The 21,997-nt window shown below is 42.0% G+C and overlaps 1 protein-coding gene across 2 annotated transcripts in view; it reads right to left on the bottom strand.

The window, feature by feature from the left end:
• Positions 1 to 21,997, bottom strand: part of LOC124199900 — a 102,355-nt gene that overhangs the window by 76,836 nt on the left and 3,522 nt on the right. For both annotated transcript variants that reach the window (XM_046595929.1, XM_046595930.1), the window contains exon 5: positions 376 to 565. In XM_046595929.1, the coding sequence (XP_046451885.1) occupies positions 376 to 565 (190 nt within the window). The remainder of the gene's footprint in view (positions 1 to 375; positions 566 to 21,997) is intronic.

The following is a 21,997-nucleotide window of genomic DNA, read 5'->3' as shown; positions in this document are numbered from 1 at the left end:
ACTCTTCCAAGAAAAACGTTGGCATTTCAAATAAGGATATCGCGTGACGAAATGGGGAAATCAAACGATAACTAGATTTCCATTTTCCGACTAGGAATGTGTTTCGTTTGGGGCCATAAATCATGTCGCTAATGGAGCGACTCAATTCTTATATTGCGATCGTTCAGTCTCAAATCGACCGAACCGTCGAAATTGAATGTGAGGAGGTTTCGGGTTGGGCCACGCCAACGCAATTGAAAAAGGAGAGCGCGCCTTTTTTTTTTACGAACTCTACGTGACACGTAATCACGTTCGCATAGCGGGGAGAAATGAGTCGACTATAGCTAATTCGCTGTAAAAACTGGGCGGTGGAACGGGAACCAAACGTGCACGTACCTCCACGCTCGTCGCGGACTCTGGTAGCGTCCTCCAGCAGGACGGTGTCGCCATCCAGGAGCGAGATCTCGGCGGCCGGCGAGACGACGGCCAGGGTGTCGCTCATGCGGAGGCGGAATTCGCAAATGTGCAGCTCCAGTGCCACGGATTGGACGCCCTGCCTGACGCTGCACTTTCCGGCGCACGTAATCTGTTGAAATACAAAAACGAGAATGAGGAATTTGGTCAAGTTAGTCGGCAGGTTTTGTATTTTATTTTTTTTTTTTAATTTTTTTTCGCTGGTGTCACAATAGTTTGCCGTTTGGAAATAAACCGGTCGCTGTATAGTCGGACAAAAGAACATTTAAAAAAGACTGCGGATCAATTATTCATGAGCAAGGTTGATTTATCAAGTCCTGGGAACAGGTCAGCTCTGCTACACAATATATAAACAACAACATTCGTTGACCATAAGTGTGCAGATTATAACGTGAAGGCGACAGCAGGGGGAACCGACAGTTTGGGATCCAAAGTGCCGTGTAAAAAAAAAAAAAAAAAGAAAACCAACGCGAAACCAAAACAAAGTAACCACGAAAAGAATGAAAAGAGAGAGACCCAACAAACAGGCAAGTTGTTGGCCAAAAGGTCATTCTGCGCAACCCGAAAGCTAATAAAAACAACAACAACCAAAGGAGATAACTAAAAAAGTAACCACATCAAAACGGAAAAAATATGAATAGACTCTTGTCTCTTTCTTGTGCAAAAGAATGTGCTGTACCACTCATGACGCAAGGTCTGTTCCAAGAGAAACAGCTCTCGGTCTCGGGTTCCGACCTTGCGCTCAATATGAACCCCTCACTCTCCCCCCAAATCATCGGCAGTAATAATTGCACTCGGCCGACATGTTCCGCGACAAGGAGAAAACAAAACAAAACGAAAAACCTGCCGAGAATAATAAACCGTCGATTAGCACGTCATTACGGGGCGCTAGCAAGCCAAAAAAAAAAGAGAGCTTCATAAGCTTTATGTCTTCCCATCAAGTTCGAAATGTTTCTGCTTCAAACAATACGTGTCGAGCAAATGAGACGAGAGAAATATAATTTTTGTTTTTCAAAAGTGGAAATTTCGCGCGCTAGAAATTCCTGGCAAATTATTGAAGATGGTCACCGAATCGAATAAATTATGACGGTCTGACTGGGTGGAGGATATCATGGCAATTAAACCACCCCCCCCCCTCCCTAAAAAAAGATAGCGTAACAATGACAAAGAGTTTCTAGTCGTTGTGGGAAAATTGCCGCTAGCTCGATAATTACAAACCAACAACGGCCGTTTATCAAAAAAAGATTCGGGCCTTGATTAAAAAGAAAAGAAAAATGTTTCATTCACTTTTCGTTTTCAAATATTTTTTGTTTGAGCTGTGATACCATGAAGGAAAAAAAGTTTGAAGCGGTGCAAAAAACTAGAAATCAAATTGATCTTGGACGATGACATTCCACTTGAGCGGGGCAAGGTAATCAAGTCATATAATAACTGAGTGGAATTAATGCGCGGATAATCACAAGGTGCGATCAACAAGTTGTTCAATTATACGATTTAGCTGTTGCGTTTCCAAGCCGTACGCGTTTGCCCAAGGTCCACCTAGCGAACCGGTTTGAAAAACCCAAAATAAAAATTTCGGTTTCAATATCAAACGGCGAACCATAAAAAAAGAAAAAAAAATCCGACGGCTGATGGCGGGAAAGAGGAATTCATTTCCTATTCACGTTGTCCATTGTCCAATGTAAATTTTTGGGGGTTTGAAATAAATTTGAAACGAGCGACTATCGAACGAAAAAAAAATACATTCTTCCTTGTTTTTGTTTTTTTCTTTTGTTTTCTTTGGGGATTTTAACGAGGAAACCTACTGTGCGCATAACAATTCCGTTGAGCACATTTCCAACAACCGGACGATAATTCCGGGAGACGGGAAGAGGCGGAAAGAAATGAAAAAGAGAGAAACGATCTCTCCCGTCTCTCTTTCACGTAGATACACCACACAAACGCAGGTGATATATACGCGCCTGGCCACTCGGGTGACTGTATCGAATGTAATTATGCACGCAAGTTCGTGCGGCAACGGCCCATGCAGAAAAAGCAAACTTGGGGTTGTTGCTGCACCGAACCTGTCCCGAACGGCTCTCCTCAAATTGCCGAATAACGTTTTTCTCAATAGAGTGTGGTAGTGTCTGGTGGCTATGGGGCCGACGGGGCGAGGTTTCTTCTCTCAGAGGTCCGAGAGAGAGAGAGAGAGAAAAAAAAATTCAGAATTTATGGTTATGTTATTCGTACACGAAAGGAGGAGAAGAATAAGAAGAAAAAAGAAAAGAAACAAATTTCGTTTTGTTTTATGGCTATTTACATTTTAATCTCTGGGAGATGTATAGTAGTCGGCCAGTCAGAATGAGAACAGCCTACTTTCCATCAATTAATTAATGGCCGCTAGCGGAGACGGCGGCCATATAGCGCTGTCGGAATGTTAGCATTAGAATCGCCTGTCAACCGGAGGTGTCCAGCCCATCTGATTAAAGACTATTCCCCCGCCTGTGTCTGCATTGTTTACTACACAGTTGAAACGCGCAGCATAATATAATCATCGTGAATTTGTGTCGTGTATTCCAGCTGACGGCCACGCCAGAACCATCTAGCGGACAACCGCCAAAGTGAGAGAGAAATGTCGTTTGGGTTTTTTTCTTTCAGCAGTTGAGTAGAAAATAAGGATATTGCGCAGTTTTTCCCAATAGCCAACAAAAGACGCCGTTGACCCTTGTACGATCAAAGCTCGCAGCCCCAGCCAGCGTACGTGATAAAGCGATGAAATCCACAGGTGCGTGCGTAATCAATGACGCAACGCGTCTATACCAGGAAGCCCTGCGTGCGTGAAACGTGTTCCAGCATCCTCAACAACCATTTTTGCATCCAACGTCGCACTACACACTTAGGAGTACGATGCACGTCGTGTAGGCTCTTCCACCTTTTGCCCCGTTTTTTTTATTTATTCAATACGGAAGGTTAGAGCCTCAAAAAGAAAAAAAAAAGGGCCGTGGGAGGTGTGGACTGGGCAATTTTTCACGATGCCGCAACCTTGACGTTTTCTCTCTATGTGGAAATTACTCAAACAATTTAGCATTTGTTTTTTTGTTTTTGTTTTTTATTTTGCGGCCCCCATTATTGCAATCATCGACCGATTTGGAAAGTCAAATTTCGATCGTTTTCCGTTTTGCCTAATCTTTCGTTTTGATTGCGTCTAATAACAACAACAGCCAACAGCAGACAGACACACACATACGTAGATCCGTGTAGGATAAATTTTGGTGGGTTTTTACAACGTGCGTCGAGAGGGAAACCCAAAATGGGCGTTCATCAATCGTGGAACGTTTTATTCGCTTGTCTGAGCGTTTTTACAACTGGGCGTCCATAATTCATTTTTGTGTGTTTATTTATGCGAAACGGAATCGATTTCAAACGGCGCCGGCTCGGCTTGGGAATAGCAACTTTTTTGTGTGTGTTTTTTTTACTTGGGGAAAAAAGAGCGGAGGTGGCGAACCATCGCCTCTGGGAGTAAAAGGCTACAAAAAAAAACCGAGTGGGGCCTAATCAATTATTCAATTATTCATTGACGTCCCGCAGATTTTTCAACGTTCGTTCGAAAAAAATTCGGGAAGTTCCGAACAATTCAAACGGAGAGACATCTAGCGAGAAATGTTCACACCGCAGATACTTAAAAGAAAAACAAACAAAAATATTCACTCCCGATAGACTACGCCACCTGGCGGTGAACGCTACAATCACGTTTCGGTTCGTTCAGTTCTCCGGTCGTGAACAAGAAATTTTTCGTAAGGGAAGAAAACGACCAACAAATATCTAATTAAATTAACGAATGAACGGGAAATGCTAAAAGATTTCGAAAAAGAGAATGTCACGACGACACAACCCGATATCGTTATACGTATTTCTTTCCACCAGATTTTTTTGTTTTGTTTTTAGCGTTCAAGATGTCGAACATTTTCTAACCTGTTTGAGTGTTTGACCAACGGCTGAAACACTGACTTGTGCTGGCGCGGTCCGCTAATCGCAATCGCAAGCGATTTCAAACGCGATAAAAGTGTCCCTTCTGTGTACGCATTCCTCCAGCTCTTTTGATCAAAAATGTTTCTGATATTTGGGTCAATATCGATGTCAATAACGTGATCACAAAAACAAAAAATGAAGATTCTTCATTAAATGAGAAAAACAAAGTCCGCCTTTACAATCATAACAATAAAAAGGAAACCCGTCTTAATTGCACGACGGCACTACTCGTGGCTCATCAATGGAAAATTACCTACTCCCAGTACTCCCCTCATCCAAGCTCTTAAAAAGACTGAATTAAGGAGGAAGATATTAAACACAGAAAAGAAACAAACACATTTGAAAAGTCGTTAAAACTTCAGTTTAACGGTATTAACGGAACGCCCCCGAAAAAACAAAACACGGTATAAAAACACTCGCAGAAAAAGATGCAGTAGGTAAATACAATTAAAGCGGCGGAAAACTGGCGTTTATAGTATATAGCGGACGGAAGAGAGCAGGGACCAAACCAAAAGAAAAAAGACATCAAATAATTTTCTTCTCTCGCCCCTTTTGTTGATGAACGTGAAAATGAAGGTAACAAAAACAGATGTAAATTAACCAATCCCTTCCCGTTTTTATATTGTTCACCAACGAAGAGAGAAAAAGAGAGAAAGAAAAAACAACAAGAGGAATAACAAGTTTAACGCCCCCCATCATTCGGACATGGAAACGGGTCCCGCTGGAGTCCCATCAGACTTTTCTTTATGGACATTTTGTGTTTTTTAATTTTTCTTTCTTTCACTCTTTCGCGACGGCCAATGCCTAATTTTTCTGCCTAAATAAAAACAAAAAACAAACAAACAACGACGCTTCGGTTGTTAGCCGACGCTGGCGTCTGGGCCGTGCAACTCAAATTATCTCACCCCAAACCCGTTTAATAGCGCAGGCGGGCGCACGTACGTGCATCCATAACATTAAAACGCGGAAATCACGCAGAACCGAACCTGTGAGTGACTGCTGGCACGTCCAACAGATGTGCCCGGTGTTGACGACAAAGAAGGAACGAGTACACACACACACAACGCCGGAATAATAATCATAATTTAGTTAGAAAAAAGAATCAAATTCCTCGCATACACATTGTAATTTTGAGAAGAGGATTGGGGATGGCATCAGCGCATTAAACGTCGTTAACGGTCCATAGAAACTACAAGGAACGCCTAATGGACGGGTTCGTCAAATGTCGTCGGCTTCCCTCGAGCTCTTTTTTTCTTCTTTTTCTTTTTCATAATCAAACACTGAAAAAGTCTCTGTGGGTGTCGTCGCACCATTAAAAAATGGGACGTCGGTGTCGTATCCACCAAATGAAATTTCTTTTCCGCCTTCAAGAAGAAGGGTTTTCAATTGAAAAAAAAAGAAAAAGAGGATCCCATCACGACGACGGGAACAGCATGTGGCTGATTGCCGACGTCAAAAAAATACTCCGTTCCATTTTCCGATCAATTTTGGAAATTTGAGTCGAGGTATTTTTTTCAAAGGCGAAGAAGAACGACAGTGTAGCGCTTAAATATCTATGGGTACCCCCATCGTCAACCGTTTAACCGTGTCACGCTCAATCCATTCGTTGAAATCGCTTCCCGTTGTGTGATGCGCCGTGTCACTCAACTGGCTCCAGGCTACATTTATCCGAGTAAGTTGTCGAAATTGTTTATAGATATATATGTGCCAGTGTCACAGAAAGTAGGACTTTTTCGTTCGGTTGCCAACCAAACAGTTGCCACAGCCGCTCTTGTTTTCTTATTGAATCACAAAAAAAAAAAAAAATTCCATCCGTCTCTGCGGCACGCTTACCAGCACCGGCAGCACCCGCAAAATATCCCGTCAATCGTCTTTTCACATCTACCAGCGATGGTTGTCTGCGCGCATTCCTTTTATTTATTTTTATCTCTTTTCGTTTTCTGGTCGCCCAAATCGACAACTGATGTTTCAAACTACATTCTGACATGTATACGTCGCGTATTGTTAGGTGTCCTCAATATTTTTCTCCGGGTTCCGCATCAGTATTGTTGTGTGTGTGCGAGTTCACAACTATACGTGTACAGTTAGATAACAAGTGACGGAGGAGGAGGATGCCTTTAATAAGTAAACCGCGCCTGAAAAGAAATTCTTCGGTTACCTCTCGCTCTGCGGTTGGTCGTCATGAGCGATCGGCTGTTGCACACTGAACTTGTCCGCGTGTATTTTTTTTTCTTTCTTTAGTTGAAAATAAAATCGACGGAAGAAAAGAAAAGAAAAAATCTTGTGAGCAAAATGGCGGCTATTCTTTTCGGAGATACAAAACGGCTGTCAATGAAGCGCGAAGCCCCCGACAAAAAAAAAATAACAAAACAAACCAATACATATTCAAAAGGTATTTTTTCTTTTTACTATTTGGAAAAATCGAAGAAAGATTGGCTTGGCCGCTGCCGGCCGCTGCCGCCGTCAGTTGCAGTGGGCGCGCAACGTTTTCAAAGATGAATGGCGACTGGTATCAAAACGTATAATGACTGGCAATAAAGACTGAATAACACGGGAGTGTATCTTTTGAGCCTTTTGAAAAATGTTGGTAACATAATAACCATACCCATAATGCGCGCTATAACAGTGCCTTAATTGCGCAATGATTGCACCGAGCAAGCCTTCACCGGGAAGGTTTTTTTTTTTTTTACATTTGATTGAATGCAGACAAAGTTTCCCCTATAATCGCCAGAGTCTAACAGTGAATACAAACGCAGTACAAAAAAACGGTTATTTGTTCGAGTTGACTTGAGCTCCGGCCTTGCCGCTTGAAAAAAAAAATTGTGTCCAATCACGAAATAGAAAAATATAAAAAATAAAATAAAATAAAAAAATCCCACACGGTGAATAAACACCTTGAAGCTTATTTTTCTATATCTAGTGGATGAACATGGCCGTTCTTGTTCATAGCTGACAAAGTCCGCGCAATAAAATTGGAGTATACACACCGTTTTTTGGGTGAAACGAACTGGACCGCCGTATTGAATTTCAGTCTGGGATGTACGTAGTAGTACATAGTGAAGGGAATAAATAAAAATAAAAGTCGACAACAAAGATCGGAGAAGAAAAGAAAAGAAAAAAAACCGCACGATTCTTCACGCGTTGGCGGTAACCGTGTCCTCCCCCACTTCGGTGGCTTCAACCCTCCCTACTGTCTGAAAAGAAGTAGGAAGGGGGGTTGCATGGTAACATATCGTTCGCTTCAATGGCATAAACTCGTCCAGTAGCGGGAAAACCGCGCACGAACGACGTTGGGAACTAGACGAACCGCAACAGGTCCGAAACGTATTCGTCATATTTCTTTAATTTTCTTATCCGGCGAACGGCACTCGACAAAGACCACCCATTCACGCCATCAAAGCGTCAACTTACGGTATTTCATCAATGGACTGGACTGACAGATCTAACACTTGTTTGAATCATGACCGAGTCGCGCCACGCCGGAATAGGTTGAGGTTAATGCCGATCGCCTCCAATTTCAAATAAACTTTTGGGGGGAAAATAAAAAAGATGGCCCTTTGGATATTTGTGTCGACTAGGTGTCGAAAGGGCAACCTTCGCATTGCCGATGGCTGGCGTGAGGTTGAACGACGGCCAAGCCGCAAGAAGTAAAAGAAGAAGAAGAAAAAAAGATCGTTTATAATCAAATAACCCCGCAAGAGTGCGATTCATTTTTCTTTTTCGATTCCTTTATAGCTATTGGTGCTTTCATTTCCCCTATAGCTATGGGCCGCCTTCATCAGAGGGATTTATACCAGGAAAAAACAACGTCGCATGATATTCGCTGGGTTGTTCCAAATCAAAAACGAAATGGAGGGGGGAGACTGGCGGCTGTGAATTTTTCAATAATATTTTTTTTTCTTTCTACTTTTAGATTAATTATTAATTTTAAAGCTGGCTGCCTGCTGCCGGCCTCTTGATACATATAAAAGGAGAGACATTATGATCTTGTTCGACTTCAATATGCAGTCAGTGCGGTTTTGTAATACAGCGAATGCCGTTGGCTCGGTGGCCCAGACCCAACTGAAACTTTTTCTAACCCAACCATCAGATGAGAACAGGGAAATGGAGCTTTTTTTAGGTGGTACCAGTCCATCATGTTGAGAGCTGTTCTTTATCTTGGCCCGTGTAGAGGCTACGGCGAAAATACAAAAGAATACACACAAATTAAAAACAAGGAAAGATTGTGGCGACTGGTTCGCCAGTGACTGATGATGTGGCTCAAGTGATCCTGCAGGGCGTTCCGAGCCGACTTGATGACTATAATCACGATAAAGAAGTAGACAACGAAAGAAGAAAGAGTAGTCAGTAGTGGTGGTAGGAAGGGAAAAAATGCGAGATGAGAGAAAAACGAGACGAGCGAAACAGGACCATTTGGCTCGTGGCCATTCTCCACAGACATTGGGATCAAGTTGAGAAATAACAATTGGAACTTGTAGACGTGAAAGTTCTTTCTCATTTCCAAGAGAAGACACCCCAAACAGCCCAAACATCTACGGTTATACCCGACAAACGGTTGTGCCTGTTTCCAACAATCGAGCACGTTAAAGCTTCACTCTAAAGATCTCGGTTTTGTTTCTACATTGAAAAAACTGGGACAAAACTGATTATCTTTTGTTTTCGGCATATCCCAAGAGTCATCAAACTGTTTGTAGTAGTCAACTGTTGCAGTGCTAACTGGAACGTGATCAAGGCCATCAGATAGGCCTCCTCCCTCTCCCAACTGTTAAACAAAAAATTCCGATGACGTTTCGTGTCGAATCAAAAAGGAGAATCTCGTGAAGATGAAACGGGAGTGGAGGAGGGGGGGAGAGCTCAAACAACAACAAACGAAGAGGATGATGAATGTTGTCCGGCTATTATTTTGTTCTTTTGTTTTGGTTTCATTTGCGGAAAAAGTTGGCAGCTGCTGTTGTTGTACACGTCATGACGAATTGGCATTCATCTCGGCACATTCAGCGAGAAAGATGAATTCGCTCGACGGAAATTTAGTAGTTTGCCAGCGAAATTGGGCGGTGTAGTTTTATTATCCATCAGACGTTTTACATTATTCAGATCCTACGTGGTGATGGAGGACTCGGCCGACGTTGGAGGAATTTAAGAAAACAAAAACAAAAAGATAACGGCGTCGTATGTTGTTGCCTTTCATTGATAAAAATGACTCTAAAACAATCTGTCGTCGAGCAGGTTTTTTGTGCGTGTTCGCCACGGAATGATTAACAACGAAGAAAATGACCAAGAAACCTAAATTCCTCTCTCGCTGTCGTCTTGAGCAAAAGAAGATGTCATCCCTCATATTTGCATAGTTGCATAATAAATATGAAAAGAGGCGAGACAAGTCTGGAAATTTATGCCAAGAAAGAATACACACAGATCCTAAGTGGAACAAAGTGGAGGCAATAAGAGAAAAAACAAAACCAAAAAGAAGAAGGGAGAGAGCGTCGCATATGCACACACAAGTGGGGTCGTGTCGAATCAGTAGAGAAAACAAAAGGGCCGAATCAGCCGGTGTTGGAGAAGAAGAGAAACGGAAGAAAAGAGACGTGAGCTCACATAAAAATATCCCGAAAAAAAAAAAAAAAAAATGGAATGTAAAAGTTGTTAACCGAAAAAAAAAAAATTTCCCTTCTTGTTTTTCTTCTTCTTCTCCTTGACACTTTCCGGTGTAGTTTGGAGGGGAAAGTCGAAACCATAGAAGCATGTTGTTGGCTCAGGGTGGAGAAAAGCGTTTTCGAAATATCTCAAAAAGTGTCGGCGGTTTGGTCGGTTGTCATGTTCGGCGCATTTTCGCTAGACACGAAGTTTGGGCGAAACACTTTGCCCCCGCGCGTCGGAACACACACAAACACACACACAGAAAGGCGGCCAGACAAGACGGAGAGCATATCAAATGCACACACGTATACAATCACTGAATCATTCAACCCAATCTACAATCATCATCAAGTTGACTTTCTACCACCGCGCTGCAGAACCAAAGCGATTCGACTCGGTCCCGCGTGAAAATATCATCATCAAGTCTGGAATGTTGTAGAACAATCACAGTATCCGACTGAATGGCCGTTGAAAATGTCGCAGTAGCCACCACCACCGCAGTTCATAATAACGGTGAAGAAAAAAATGAGAAGAAAACTTTGGCTAAATAATCTCCTTTTGTCTCGTCAAAATATGAATAAAAGAATTCGGTGTGTGTTCTCTCTCGTCCAGCCATCGACTCCGCTCTAGACGCCAGGAGCTAGCAGCACCCGTTGAACGAATAATGAGTGGCTGTCATATCCGTGCGGCTTGAAGATAGTCGTCTCGGGAAATTTACGCGATATGTTAATAACACCTACTGCAACGCGATGGTGATGAAAAGATTCGCTTCATTGTCTTCTGACTTCCATTCCGTCCGTCCGCGGCTCTTTAAAGAATCTTTGGGCAACAACAAACGAACAAGAAGAAGAAAAGTGGAAAAACTAAAACAAAAGAGAAACAGGAGGCAGCAGCTGAGACAGAGAGAGAGAGAGAAAAAGAAAACAATCGAGTAACGGTACGACTCTATTTGTGGTGTTGTCGTTAAAAACGACTCGACAATATTAAGAGCCGGTTATGAATCAAACAAGAATGAAGTCCGCGTGAGAGCAGCCGAATTTTACGCATTTCTATACTTTACCGTACATATGCCAGTTACTCGGACTGGATGTGTGTTATACGCTGTTATACCAGGGCCGGTCTCTCGCTAAAATAGACTCCCGCGGAAAAGTCGAGAAATAAGTTTTCGAACCGGCCAGAAAATGGACTATACTCTTGTTATTATTATACTGCATACACTGTTACACCCTTGCGTCATAAGCTCTCTTTTTTTTTCTTTCTTTCTTTCTCCTCCAACAATGCGATAACGGTAAGTTACGACTGCTGCCTGCTACGGTCCGAGAAAAAAAAAGAAATAACAAAAAATCGTTCTCGGGCAAAAGAAAAAAAAGAAAATAAAAAATCTCGAGCAACAAATGTTTGTCCGTTTAGTCATTTTTGTGTATGAAAGCTAATAAGCTTAGTCATACTTATTTTCTCCCTCCCTTTCTCATTTTGATGATAAGGTGTGATACGAATCTCAAAACGCCAACAGATTGCCAAAAGGACATGGCAAATGTTGAAAGAGTTTTTGATCGTATTTGCATGTCCCCGCTGGATTTTTTTTTTCTGACTCGCCCGACAAAAGAAGCTCACCGTTATGGTAATGTATTCCGTCCGTTTACAAAGGAATCGTAAAAGGGGTCCTGACTTTGGACTCTTGGAATCTTTTTTTTTTTTTTTTTTTTTTTTTTGGCGGGCAGGATTTCGGGTAAGAATAGCAACGGATCGCAAATGTCGAGTTCCGTTTTGGAAATGAAGAGTTTGCCAGTTGTTGTTGTTGTGTGGGTATCAAAAAAACTTTTCCTCGAAGGAGAAAAGAAGGATATTACACTTTTGCGACAGGGCACGAAAATTTTCTTTGAGCTTCTTTTGATTTCTTTTTCATTCCTGTTGGCTCTTTTTCGGCTTCCCGACTCACGATCCACATTTCCAAGTCGATTACGACGCCCCCGGCTGCAAAGAGTAATAGGTATACTAATACTATGTGCGACGTCGGGCACGAATCTTATTTTTTCCTTTTTGCGGTCAGCGCAAACATTTCAATACTCTCGACTACAATTTATTTCTTTCCTTTTTTTTCTTTCTCCTCCTTTTTTGATGGACGCTTTTTACACGAAAAAATGCGAATAATTTCAGTTTCGGGAACCGCGATGGGACGACGACGGCGGCGGCGGACCTGGTGATTACGATCCGCCCAAGTGTCGCCCGAGTGGCATCTGTAACTCGATATATCGACATCGATAACGAGCCTCTTTTTTTTCTTCACACCGCTATCATCGCAATCACTCGTAAAAGAAGAAAAATGGAAAAGAAATGAAATCTAGCGGTTCGTTGACCAACTTATTTTATTAGTCAACGTCAATTCTTCCCATGATACATTTTTTCTTTTCTTTTCGCCCGAGAAAGAAGAGAGTCCCTCGCATCCCCCCGGTCCCTTGTATTTTTCCAATGGCCCCCACCATCGTGTTATTGGCATTTTTAAAAGACCAACCTCGTTCTCACGAAATGTTGGCTGTGTTCATATTCATTCCTCTCTCTCGCCCCGTCCCGACCGAAAATAAAATAAAAAGATTCTCGGTAATTCCGTCGTGGCTTTTTTTTCTTCTTTTTCGCTGGGGGTTTTCGGGCTCCTCCTCATCTTCTGCCGACTGCGGAGGAGCGCGGGAAAAATGGACTCGTTTTCCACTTGGATCGGCACGAAGACAAGAGAAAAAAAAAAATAAAAGACCAGACTGGACGAACGTAAAAATGGGTTCGTTCGCCGGGACTATCTGCGCCTTGTGTTTCTCTTGTTTAAATTGTTTTTTGTTGTTTTCTTCTTCTTCTTCTTTTCGTTCACGAACAATAAGAGAAGTAAAGAAACACTTTGCCGAGAACTCGGGGACTATGCGCTGACGACGGGAAACAATTGGAAAAACCACAAACCGTTTGCACAACAGCAAGGACTTGGACTTTAGGAAGGTTGAACGAATAAACGTCCCGCGATATGTTTATTTTCTAACATCGTTTGTATCGGGAAAGGGGGGGGGGGAAAGACGATAGAGACACACACCTGTAGCGAAATCACTTCTTTCCTTCTTTGCTTTTCTTTTTTCCTCTGGCGCTGGTTTTGAATCAATGTTAACCGCGTTCGTTACGACCGAACTGACACGAACCATCAATCTGGAATATTTTTTATGATGGGCCAACATAACAAGAGCGCTACATGTATAAATCGTTAGCCACATCCCTAGACGCACACACACACAGCACACACAGCCAGACCTCCGCGCAAACGAAATCCAGCCGGAACATTTCTTGCAGCGCCGGCGGTCATCCACCTATATATTTATTTTTATCCTCCCCCTTCTTCTTCTTCTTCTTCATCATCAAAATTTTTTTTCCGTCGATTTCCGAGTCGGAAATCGACCGTGTGGTCTGCCAACGTTTCTCACATTCACTTTTTCTTTCTTTTGAAAAAGAAAAAAATAAATAAATAAAAATCTGGCCGTTGGTCATTTGAGTTTAAACTCTCGGAAAAATGGGGAAAAAACTACAACAACTTTTAAGGATTTAAAAACCAAAAACTTTCGGATGCCGCCCTCTTTTTCCCTTTCTACACAATAAAAATAGCCCAACACGGGGCTAAATGAGACATTGAGAAAGTGCTGGCCAGCAACTTTCGACAACCGAAAATGTTCAACAAAAACAATTTCACGAAACACTGGAAAAGTTTCAAAGAAATCTATAGAGGAACAAAACAAAAATACCGGAGCCTTCGAAAAAAGGCACAAAAAATCGGTATCGGTGACATCTAAACAAGTTTTTTGTTGTTTTTGTTTTAAATATATTTATAAAAGTTGGCACGTTCATTAGCATGACTAGTCCATTCTTTTTGTTTTTTCTTCTTCTTCTTTTCCCCATTGTTTTCCCGTTGCGGGACCGGCCCTTCTACGTCTCTTTTTAATAATCAGCCTTCCAGATTTATAATAGAAAAGAGAAAGAAGGATAATAATAACATTACCTAATTAATACACCAAAAAAGTCGCAAGGTCAAATATGGCCATTCCGTTAGGAGACCACCTTTCTCAGCTCGAACGAACGAGGTTCGTAGAATTCAAATGATTAGCGAATGGCGAAAAGAGAAAGATGGAATAAGAATCAACAGGACCATAACGAGATTGGCATTATTTTTTTGTTTCTTGTTGTTCTTTTTGTACATCCCAGACAGTTTGGAAAACGAACATTTTGGGCTTCAGCTAAAGTTCATTGATCGTCTCCTTTTTTATTATTATTACAGAACCTTTATTCCGCCCCTTAAAGACCCACAGACTCGGAAAATGAACGACAGTGAATGTCCAAGGCCCCAACTTTTTCGTGTTCAACAATTTTCAAGAGCGCGGCCGGTCATAATATCGTTTTCTGCTCGGTTGATTATCGCTTCTTATTCCATCACTTGCACCACAAGATGACTCCTCTATCTCAAACTTTCTTCCCAGATGCAAACAGTGTATGTAGACTCGGATTCTCTACTATGTCTCTCAATGACGACAACAAACTCCTATTGAAAATCGACGAAAGAAAAGGAAAGAAAAGGAGAGCCAGAGAAAAGAATCGGTCCGCTCTCGGTATTTCATTTATATGAGAACGGAGCACGGATGGATGGAGCTGACGATGGGACAACCATCTGTTGTGCTGCCTTCCTACAAATTCCCTCCCGAGTCAAGAATAGAAGAAGAACATTGCTCTCCCATCCAAACAGACCACCACCTGTAATTTTTGTTTCCCCTTTGAAAAAAAAAAGAAAGAAAAATCAACTTTAAAAAAAGAAAAAAACACCTTTCACGTGAAAAGACACTTGATTCCGGCCAGACAAACAAACAAGGCGATGGTTATCATTCAATTATTCTGAACTCTGGGGGGAAACAATTCAAATGACGGACGGGGGAGAGAAAAAAGGAGCGAATGACGTCACTGCGTGATTTTTTTTAAGCGTGTGGGACTTGTTCCGTGTCATCGACTGCGTGCTTGCATCATCACGCTAAATAAACGGCAACTCAAGTAGAAGCACACGTAAAAAAACAAAAAAAAAAAAGAAAACCCTACTGGTCCCTTCTCTTTTGCGCACGCGCTCACGAACCCGAACCTCGTTGTTGTTGTTGTTGTTTTTTTCCCTCTCAATTATCAGCAGCTGACTTTATCTATTTAATATGGATTCCAAACGAACCATTGGCAAACGATCATCGACACGCCTGCGAGCCATACCATATAATATCGGGGCGTATCCTTCAATTTTTCTTTTTCTTCATTCCTCCCGATACTTCTTTTACGATAATATTCCCATCATTTTTTATGATATTATTTTCGATACCGGCAAGTGCTTTCTTTCTTTTTCTCTTCTTCTGCTTCAACCTCCATCGTTTACCGATAGCCATTTTCATATTTCATTGAGAAAGGGCCAGACAGCTTTATCACGAATAATGGCAGAGTAGAGCCCCTCAAACAGATTCAAAAGTGATTTGAAATTTTTCTTTTTTTTTTTTTTACAAAATCGGCCATGGCAACGACCTATGGAAAGAAATGACTAGCATCAGTTGTGGTCAGGTGAGTCGCCTATTCCTAGTAAGTTTCATAATTCAACCCAAAAAGGGACGTCACGATATCGTATCGCTTCAACATGTTTCGTAAGCGACACGGACTAGAATTGGGTATTTAACACAATAACATAGAAAAGAGGAAATCAAGATGTTGGCCGGCCTTTTGTCGTTGCACGAAAGGGAAGTGAGCTGAACGGAGATCGGTCATCCGCACCGAGTGTAACAGTTTCTTCCTGCCTTTTCGCTAATGCCTTTTACGACGCTGTAAATTCGATTCCCGATTGCAACAAGAGAACTTCAAGGCGATGGGAAACAAGAAACAGAAATTTGGCAGGAGGGGGGAAAGAAGGAAGGAAGGAAGTCCGGGAAATTGGTTTTCCCATTTCTCTTGTTTTCTTTTTCTTGTTTTGGTTGTCACTGCCAAACAAACGAGAGAAGAAGAGAAGCCAAAAGGAAAAAAAAGAAAAAAGAAAAGAAAAGAAAGAGACATTATTTCTCTACCATTTAATTCCGTATAATAAGCCTCAGTGTTGTTGGTTAGTACGCGAGGTACTACATCAGCTGTCGCTAGACTCACGCGGCCACCTGTCGCTCCAGCGTTAACTAGCTTAGGAAAGCAATGGAAGCTTCGGCCCATTCCTTCCCAGTAGTAATATAAATAACAGCATGAAAATAAGCAATGTCCACCCCTTCATTCCAAATCGACTCGAAACAAAAGAGGAAAAAAAGAATGACTATCATTTCTAAAAAAAAAAAAAAAGAAAAATATGACGGATCATTCCAGTCCGGGTTCATCGGACCGCGGTGTCCGACCCAACTCTTCAAGACCCATTTCCATATGTATGTGAATACGCAATTTCGATTCACGCAAGATCGTAGAAACATTTTTACAAACTAATGGATCAATCCTCCACCCCCCTTTTGCCCATCAACCCTTGAAGGCATTCCATGAATGTTGTTGTTGTTCAACAGCTACTGTGTGAGGAGGCGAGGGAAAAATCTTTGTGCGTGTCCTTCGGGCAGCTGAAGCTTCTGGGATTGGAAGCTATAGTCACTCTAATGATGACTCACACGAGCATCACGGACGAGCGCTATCCCGCGTTCGGTTGGAACGCGGCCGCAGTGGTGGCTGGATTTCCGGCCAGTTCCCCCCCCTCCTCTTCTTCGGTCGCGGCAATTGAAAAAATTGGACGCACACACGAAAGTAGAAGCCAAAAAAAAAAAGGAAAAATAAAGAAAAGGTGAGAATAAAAATACGTTCAAAAGTTGCAGTGGTGGATGTAACCAATGTCGCCGGATATCGTCCGGAACTTTGGCTATTAAAAACAGAAAATCTTTATGCGGTCGTACGAAAAATAAAAAGGTAGAAAATGTCGTTGGATTTCTTTTTGTAAAATTTAAAAAAAAAGTAAATTGTTAAGAATTCGCCATAATGGATAACAATCAGGTCGACAGGGTAGGGTGGGGTTATCATAACGGGGAGAGACTCAAGGTTTGAAATTCGACACTTTCTAAAAGATACGATCTAATTGAAATATCGAGTAAAGTAATAAAGCAACAAGTAGAGAGCGACCATGACCAGATGCAAGAAATTGTGATAAGATAGAATGTAGGGAGTGGGAGAGCGGTCGTCTCGTGATGATTGGAAAACGACGGGAAAGTGTGTCGTCGTGCCAGGGCTCATATAAATAAAAAGAAGCTGACGGATTCTAGTCTGGACCCTAGACAAGCCCTAGGTAACCCCCCCCCCCCCCATTCGAGCCCTACGAAACTTGACGTTCAAGTACTTAGGCACTAATGGCGAATATAAAACATGGGAGTTACGGTTACAATTCTCCTTTTTCTTTTACAAGTGCCAGAAAATATGGTTCTTTTTTTTCAGAAAAAAGGAAAATGTCGGATAATGATCGTAGCAAAAGTTCGTAAAAGAAACGAAAAAAACGGAACAACAACAACAGCAGACAAGTGGAAGAAGAATATAAAAAAAAAGAAACTAGAAAGAAAAACCATAACGGTCGTGAGTTAAGATGACCCTCGGTGACCTTTTCATGTTTGTTTCAAGTAAGGAAAATATTTTGGAAAAAGAAAAACAAAAAAATGGCGCAGTGTTACCGGGGTGTGTAGCGGTTCATCCTCTTTCTCCGGTATGGCGTCGTCATGACAATCAATGAACTCTGTCCGCTATGAGGATAACGTGCCAACTTACGTAATATACCGGGTCACCACAACGAGTACGTTCGTACAATAATATCAACCGCGCTTTTCTTCTTCCCTTTTTTCTTTCCATTTCAACCCTCGTTCGGTATGGAAAGACAAACATCGTTTGGAATAAGCTGATTCTGTCGTGATTTTTCGGTAAAGTTCGAGTTGAGTTGTATAGCGGGACAACAGTTGGGAGCCCCCATTCCCGCGGAGGAGATCCTCCTCTCCCACCTCTGCGTACACACGTCGTTTTTCGCGTGACAAGAGCGTGACTGCAGCTCGTTGCTTCTTTTATACACACTATACACACCATTGGCTAATGATGAAACGCAAGGACTTGGTGCGTACAGAACTTCGCCTCGTTAAAAACGCCTCTGCACGGGAGCAATTCACACAACACAAAACCGGAATACCAACCGTAGTAGATAATAATATTTCACATTTCAAAAAAGACAGTGGCCTATTTCAAACAAACAAAAAGTCTGTTAATCGGAGTTCTCTCCTTGTTGTCGATTGACGGCGGTTCCTGTTGGTTCGTTGAACTTTTTGACCATTTTGCGCGAAAACAGGATGCCCCTCCGACGACTTATCGCGCTGGGTTCTAGTCGCCGCCTTATTTGGATTTCCTCGTTAACGTTTCAAATGATTGCAAGCTCGGCTATCGCTTATTTGACTTCTTGATACGTCAAATGTCTCCGTGGCATGAAACGCTTTTAAAAAGTTATTTGTTCTAAATCAGAATATGATTTTGATTGACGGCAAAGAGAATCAAATCCAATTATTTCTTTTTCTTTTTCGTCCAGTCGAGCGAATCGGGTTGACAAGGTGTTCACCCTTGAACTAGACGACTCTCGACTTCTTTGGGCCATTCGTTCACGACTTTAGCGCTGGAACACGGGCGCATGTTTTGACCGCGGTCAGCGCGCAAACCGGATCTGACGGGACCAAAAGAAACCCAACAAGGTGCGACAGGCGAGGAGAAGGACCTTCTTGCTCTTGCCCCTTTCCCATATTTAGTTAGGAGTCATACGTTTTCATTTCATTTTTACCGTTGTTTGAACAAAACCCCATTCCGTCGTTCAAATTCTAGACGACTTGGAGAACTCATTTTTTTTTCTTCTTCTTCTTTCTCTCCTGACGTTGGGAATTTCAATCAACGCGGACAAGATTTGCCGCGGCCAGTCGACAGATTTGTTAGAATGTAAACGATGGGCGTTTGTTATGGAGAAGAAAAAAATTGTCCATCCACAACATTTATCTAACAGGAAAAATGAGGGGGGACAAAGTAAACAATGGCCGAACGACGATGGCGGTTATGTACTTCTCGTCGGATCGTTAGCAGAAAAAAAAAGAAGAAGAAGAGAGCTCTTTAACTTTGGTTTATTATTACCACCACCGTCTGATAATTCCCCATTTTTCTCATCGTTTGTGTATCATAGCCTGTACGCTATCCCCGGCTAGTTACCTCCAACCAAGCTGCCATAATAATACTACTCGAAAAAAAAAAAGAAAAAGAAGAAAAAACAAGTCTTGGAACAAAAAAGCTATGAGGAAGTGACCAACAGGTACAGAAAGAAGCGACACTGTGTGGAGACAAGTTGGTTTCGGTCTTTCGGAGGAACTAATAGTGGCCGGCCTCTTCTTCTTCTTTCGTCTTTTCACACGTGCGGTAACCGTGTTCCCTCTCGGCTGCCCTTTCTGGTTGTTTTTTTTTTTTTTTTTTTTTCTCTTTCCATCACCGACAGCGGTCCGGTAATCAACACAAACCTCTCCACCACCACCACCACTACGCAGAGAGCCAGAAACAGAGTAGACATGAGAAGCTAATGCGCTTCAAAAAGATGACTAGTATTCATCTTTCTTGACTGTGTGTCTACCATTTTGGAAATAGAAATAACGTTCAACAAACTGACCGACCGCACACACACCGGGCATAGAAGCAATTATCCGGCAGAAGAAGAAGAAGAACGCCACATTCTATACAGTAGACAGGATTCCCGTCGAGTGAAGAAAAAAGAAAAGAATAAAACTTCAATATGTGTTTTCTCTTTTTTTGTTTCTTTTTCCTGAGCCCTGCGATGAATTCCGTAGTAAAAAGGAAAAATAACTCGCCGTAAATCATCGACAACTGCACATGATTTCTTCCTATCTTTATTGTCCGATTTTTATGATGCCGAAATGAGCAGCAAACAAGAAACGCGAGAAGGACGAAAACAAAAGTAACAAATGTTTTCTGCTCTTTTCCGAAATAGGGGAAAACATATAAATTTTCCGAATGCGACTGATGATGATGATGATAATCGTATCTGTTTCTTAACAAAAAAAACCTTCCTGTGCGGAATGGGTTTCTTGGCTCTTCGGGATTGGCTCTTTTTTAGATTCGAATACATATATACATGTTCTGATGATGTTTACAGACGTGAATGAGCCAGCCTGGAGGGTGGCTAAGAGTTAAAAAAAAAAAAAAAATGAGAACCGAGTGTTCTTGGCAAAGCTTACTAAGCTTCGAATCATCATTTCAAAGCGTACGCGCATCATACACAGAGAAACAAAAAGAAAAAAAGGGGTTTGAGCAGAAAAGCTATCAGCCCAACGCCAAGGAAAAACTCTTCCGACAAGTGATACGAATCTGCTGGCGGCAACGATGTGAAAGAGAGGCCGTTGACGCGAGCGTGCGAGGATATTATGGACTTGTTTTTTTTTTTTTTCTTCAACTTTTCCACCGTCCGGCGACGTCCATCACTCGGACGGAAGAACAAGAAGAAAAACAAGAGTAAAAATGTGTGTGTGTGTGTGTACTGGGAAAAAAGAGCGAGCGAGCCCACGAATAATGGAAAGAAAAAATGAAAAGGGAAACGAATCGACGTTGGAAAATGGCGAGGAAAAAGAAAAGAAGCTCAAGCACACACATGCTGAAAAAAAAAAGTTATCTTTTATACGTAGACAAAAGCGGATGCTATGCGCCATTGCAGGCGGAAATGCTAAACGCCAAACGAAAGAGAAGACTCGAGCCAACGATTTTGTAGCGTACATATTTTCCTACTTCCTGAATGTGTGATTATATTGCTAAATTCTTCTGTCACTGTACGTTGGCGTAATTGGACAAATGACGTTCTTCAGAGTGCAGCCACATAAAGAGGAAATAGCCCTCACTTTCCAGCGTTTCCGGGCTCTCGTGGAACGAGACCAATCGCACACATAACGCGGATGCGGCGAATCATCAAAACTGAAATTTTTCCATGCCCAAAAGGGATGAGAAAATTGAATCATCTCGCATCCTTTTTGGCTTTGATTGTCGTGAAGGATATGGAAAGTAAAAAAAAAAGAAGAAAAAAAATATTCTTGAAAAATAAAAGGGAAAGGAATTCAACGTGGTCAATTTGTTTCGCCCAGGTCGTTTTTTTTTTATATATTCTTATAGTGCCATTTCATACATTTCTTATTCTTACATTTTCCCTCCCGGTCTCTCTCTCTCTCTTTCTCTCGCTTGTGTTTATCCAGCAGCTGCCGGGCAATCAACCTTTGCAAGACGCTCTAACTTGGCCCTCAACAGAGAGATGAGCAAGATAGAGAAGACATTAGATACCCAGAAGCTTTCATTTTTCTTCTTCCTTCTTATTTTCCTCTTCATCTTCTTCGGACATTTTTATTTTTTGAAATATTTTTCCCCCTTCTACTCGGCGGCTGCGAGGTGTCCCCTCTAGTGCAGTGGACTCATCGTTCAATAGAAGAGTGAGATAGGAGGGGTAGGAATAAGGCAATCTGTTCCCAACGTGTTTCTAAAAAGGAGTGGCGACACGTACCTGTAGAGTATACGTCGGCGGATCGAATCAGTCGGCAAGAAGAAGAAGGAGGACCGTGAATCTCATCGGGACAATGAGAAAATAAAATAAAAAGGCGGATAAAAAAATAAAGGGGAATTTGCGCGCGCGAGACTCACCGGGAGGATGTTTTCCAAAGAACCCGAGAAGTTGTGAGCCAAGAAAAGATGCGAAATAAAAGCGTTAAAAGACGCGAGTCATCAAAAGGTGTGGATCAACAAGAAAAATAGGAGGAAAGATGCGCGAGGGCCTTGTACTTGACAAGACAGACAGACAGACGGC

Source organism: Daphnia pulex, chromosome 8, assembly GCF_021134715.1.
Source record: "Daphnia pulex isolate KAP4 chromosome 8, ASM2113471v1".
Lineage (NCBI taxonomy): Eukaryota > Metazoa > Arthropoda > Branchiopoda > Diplostraca > Daphniidae > Daphnia > Daphnia pulex.
The sequence above is the reverse complement of the archived record's forward strand: the minus strand, read 5'-3'. Positions and strand labels throughout refer to the sequence as shown.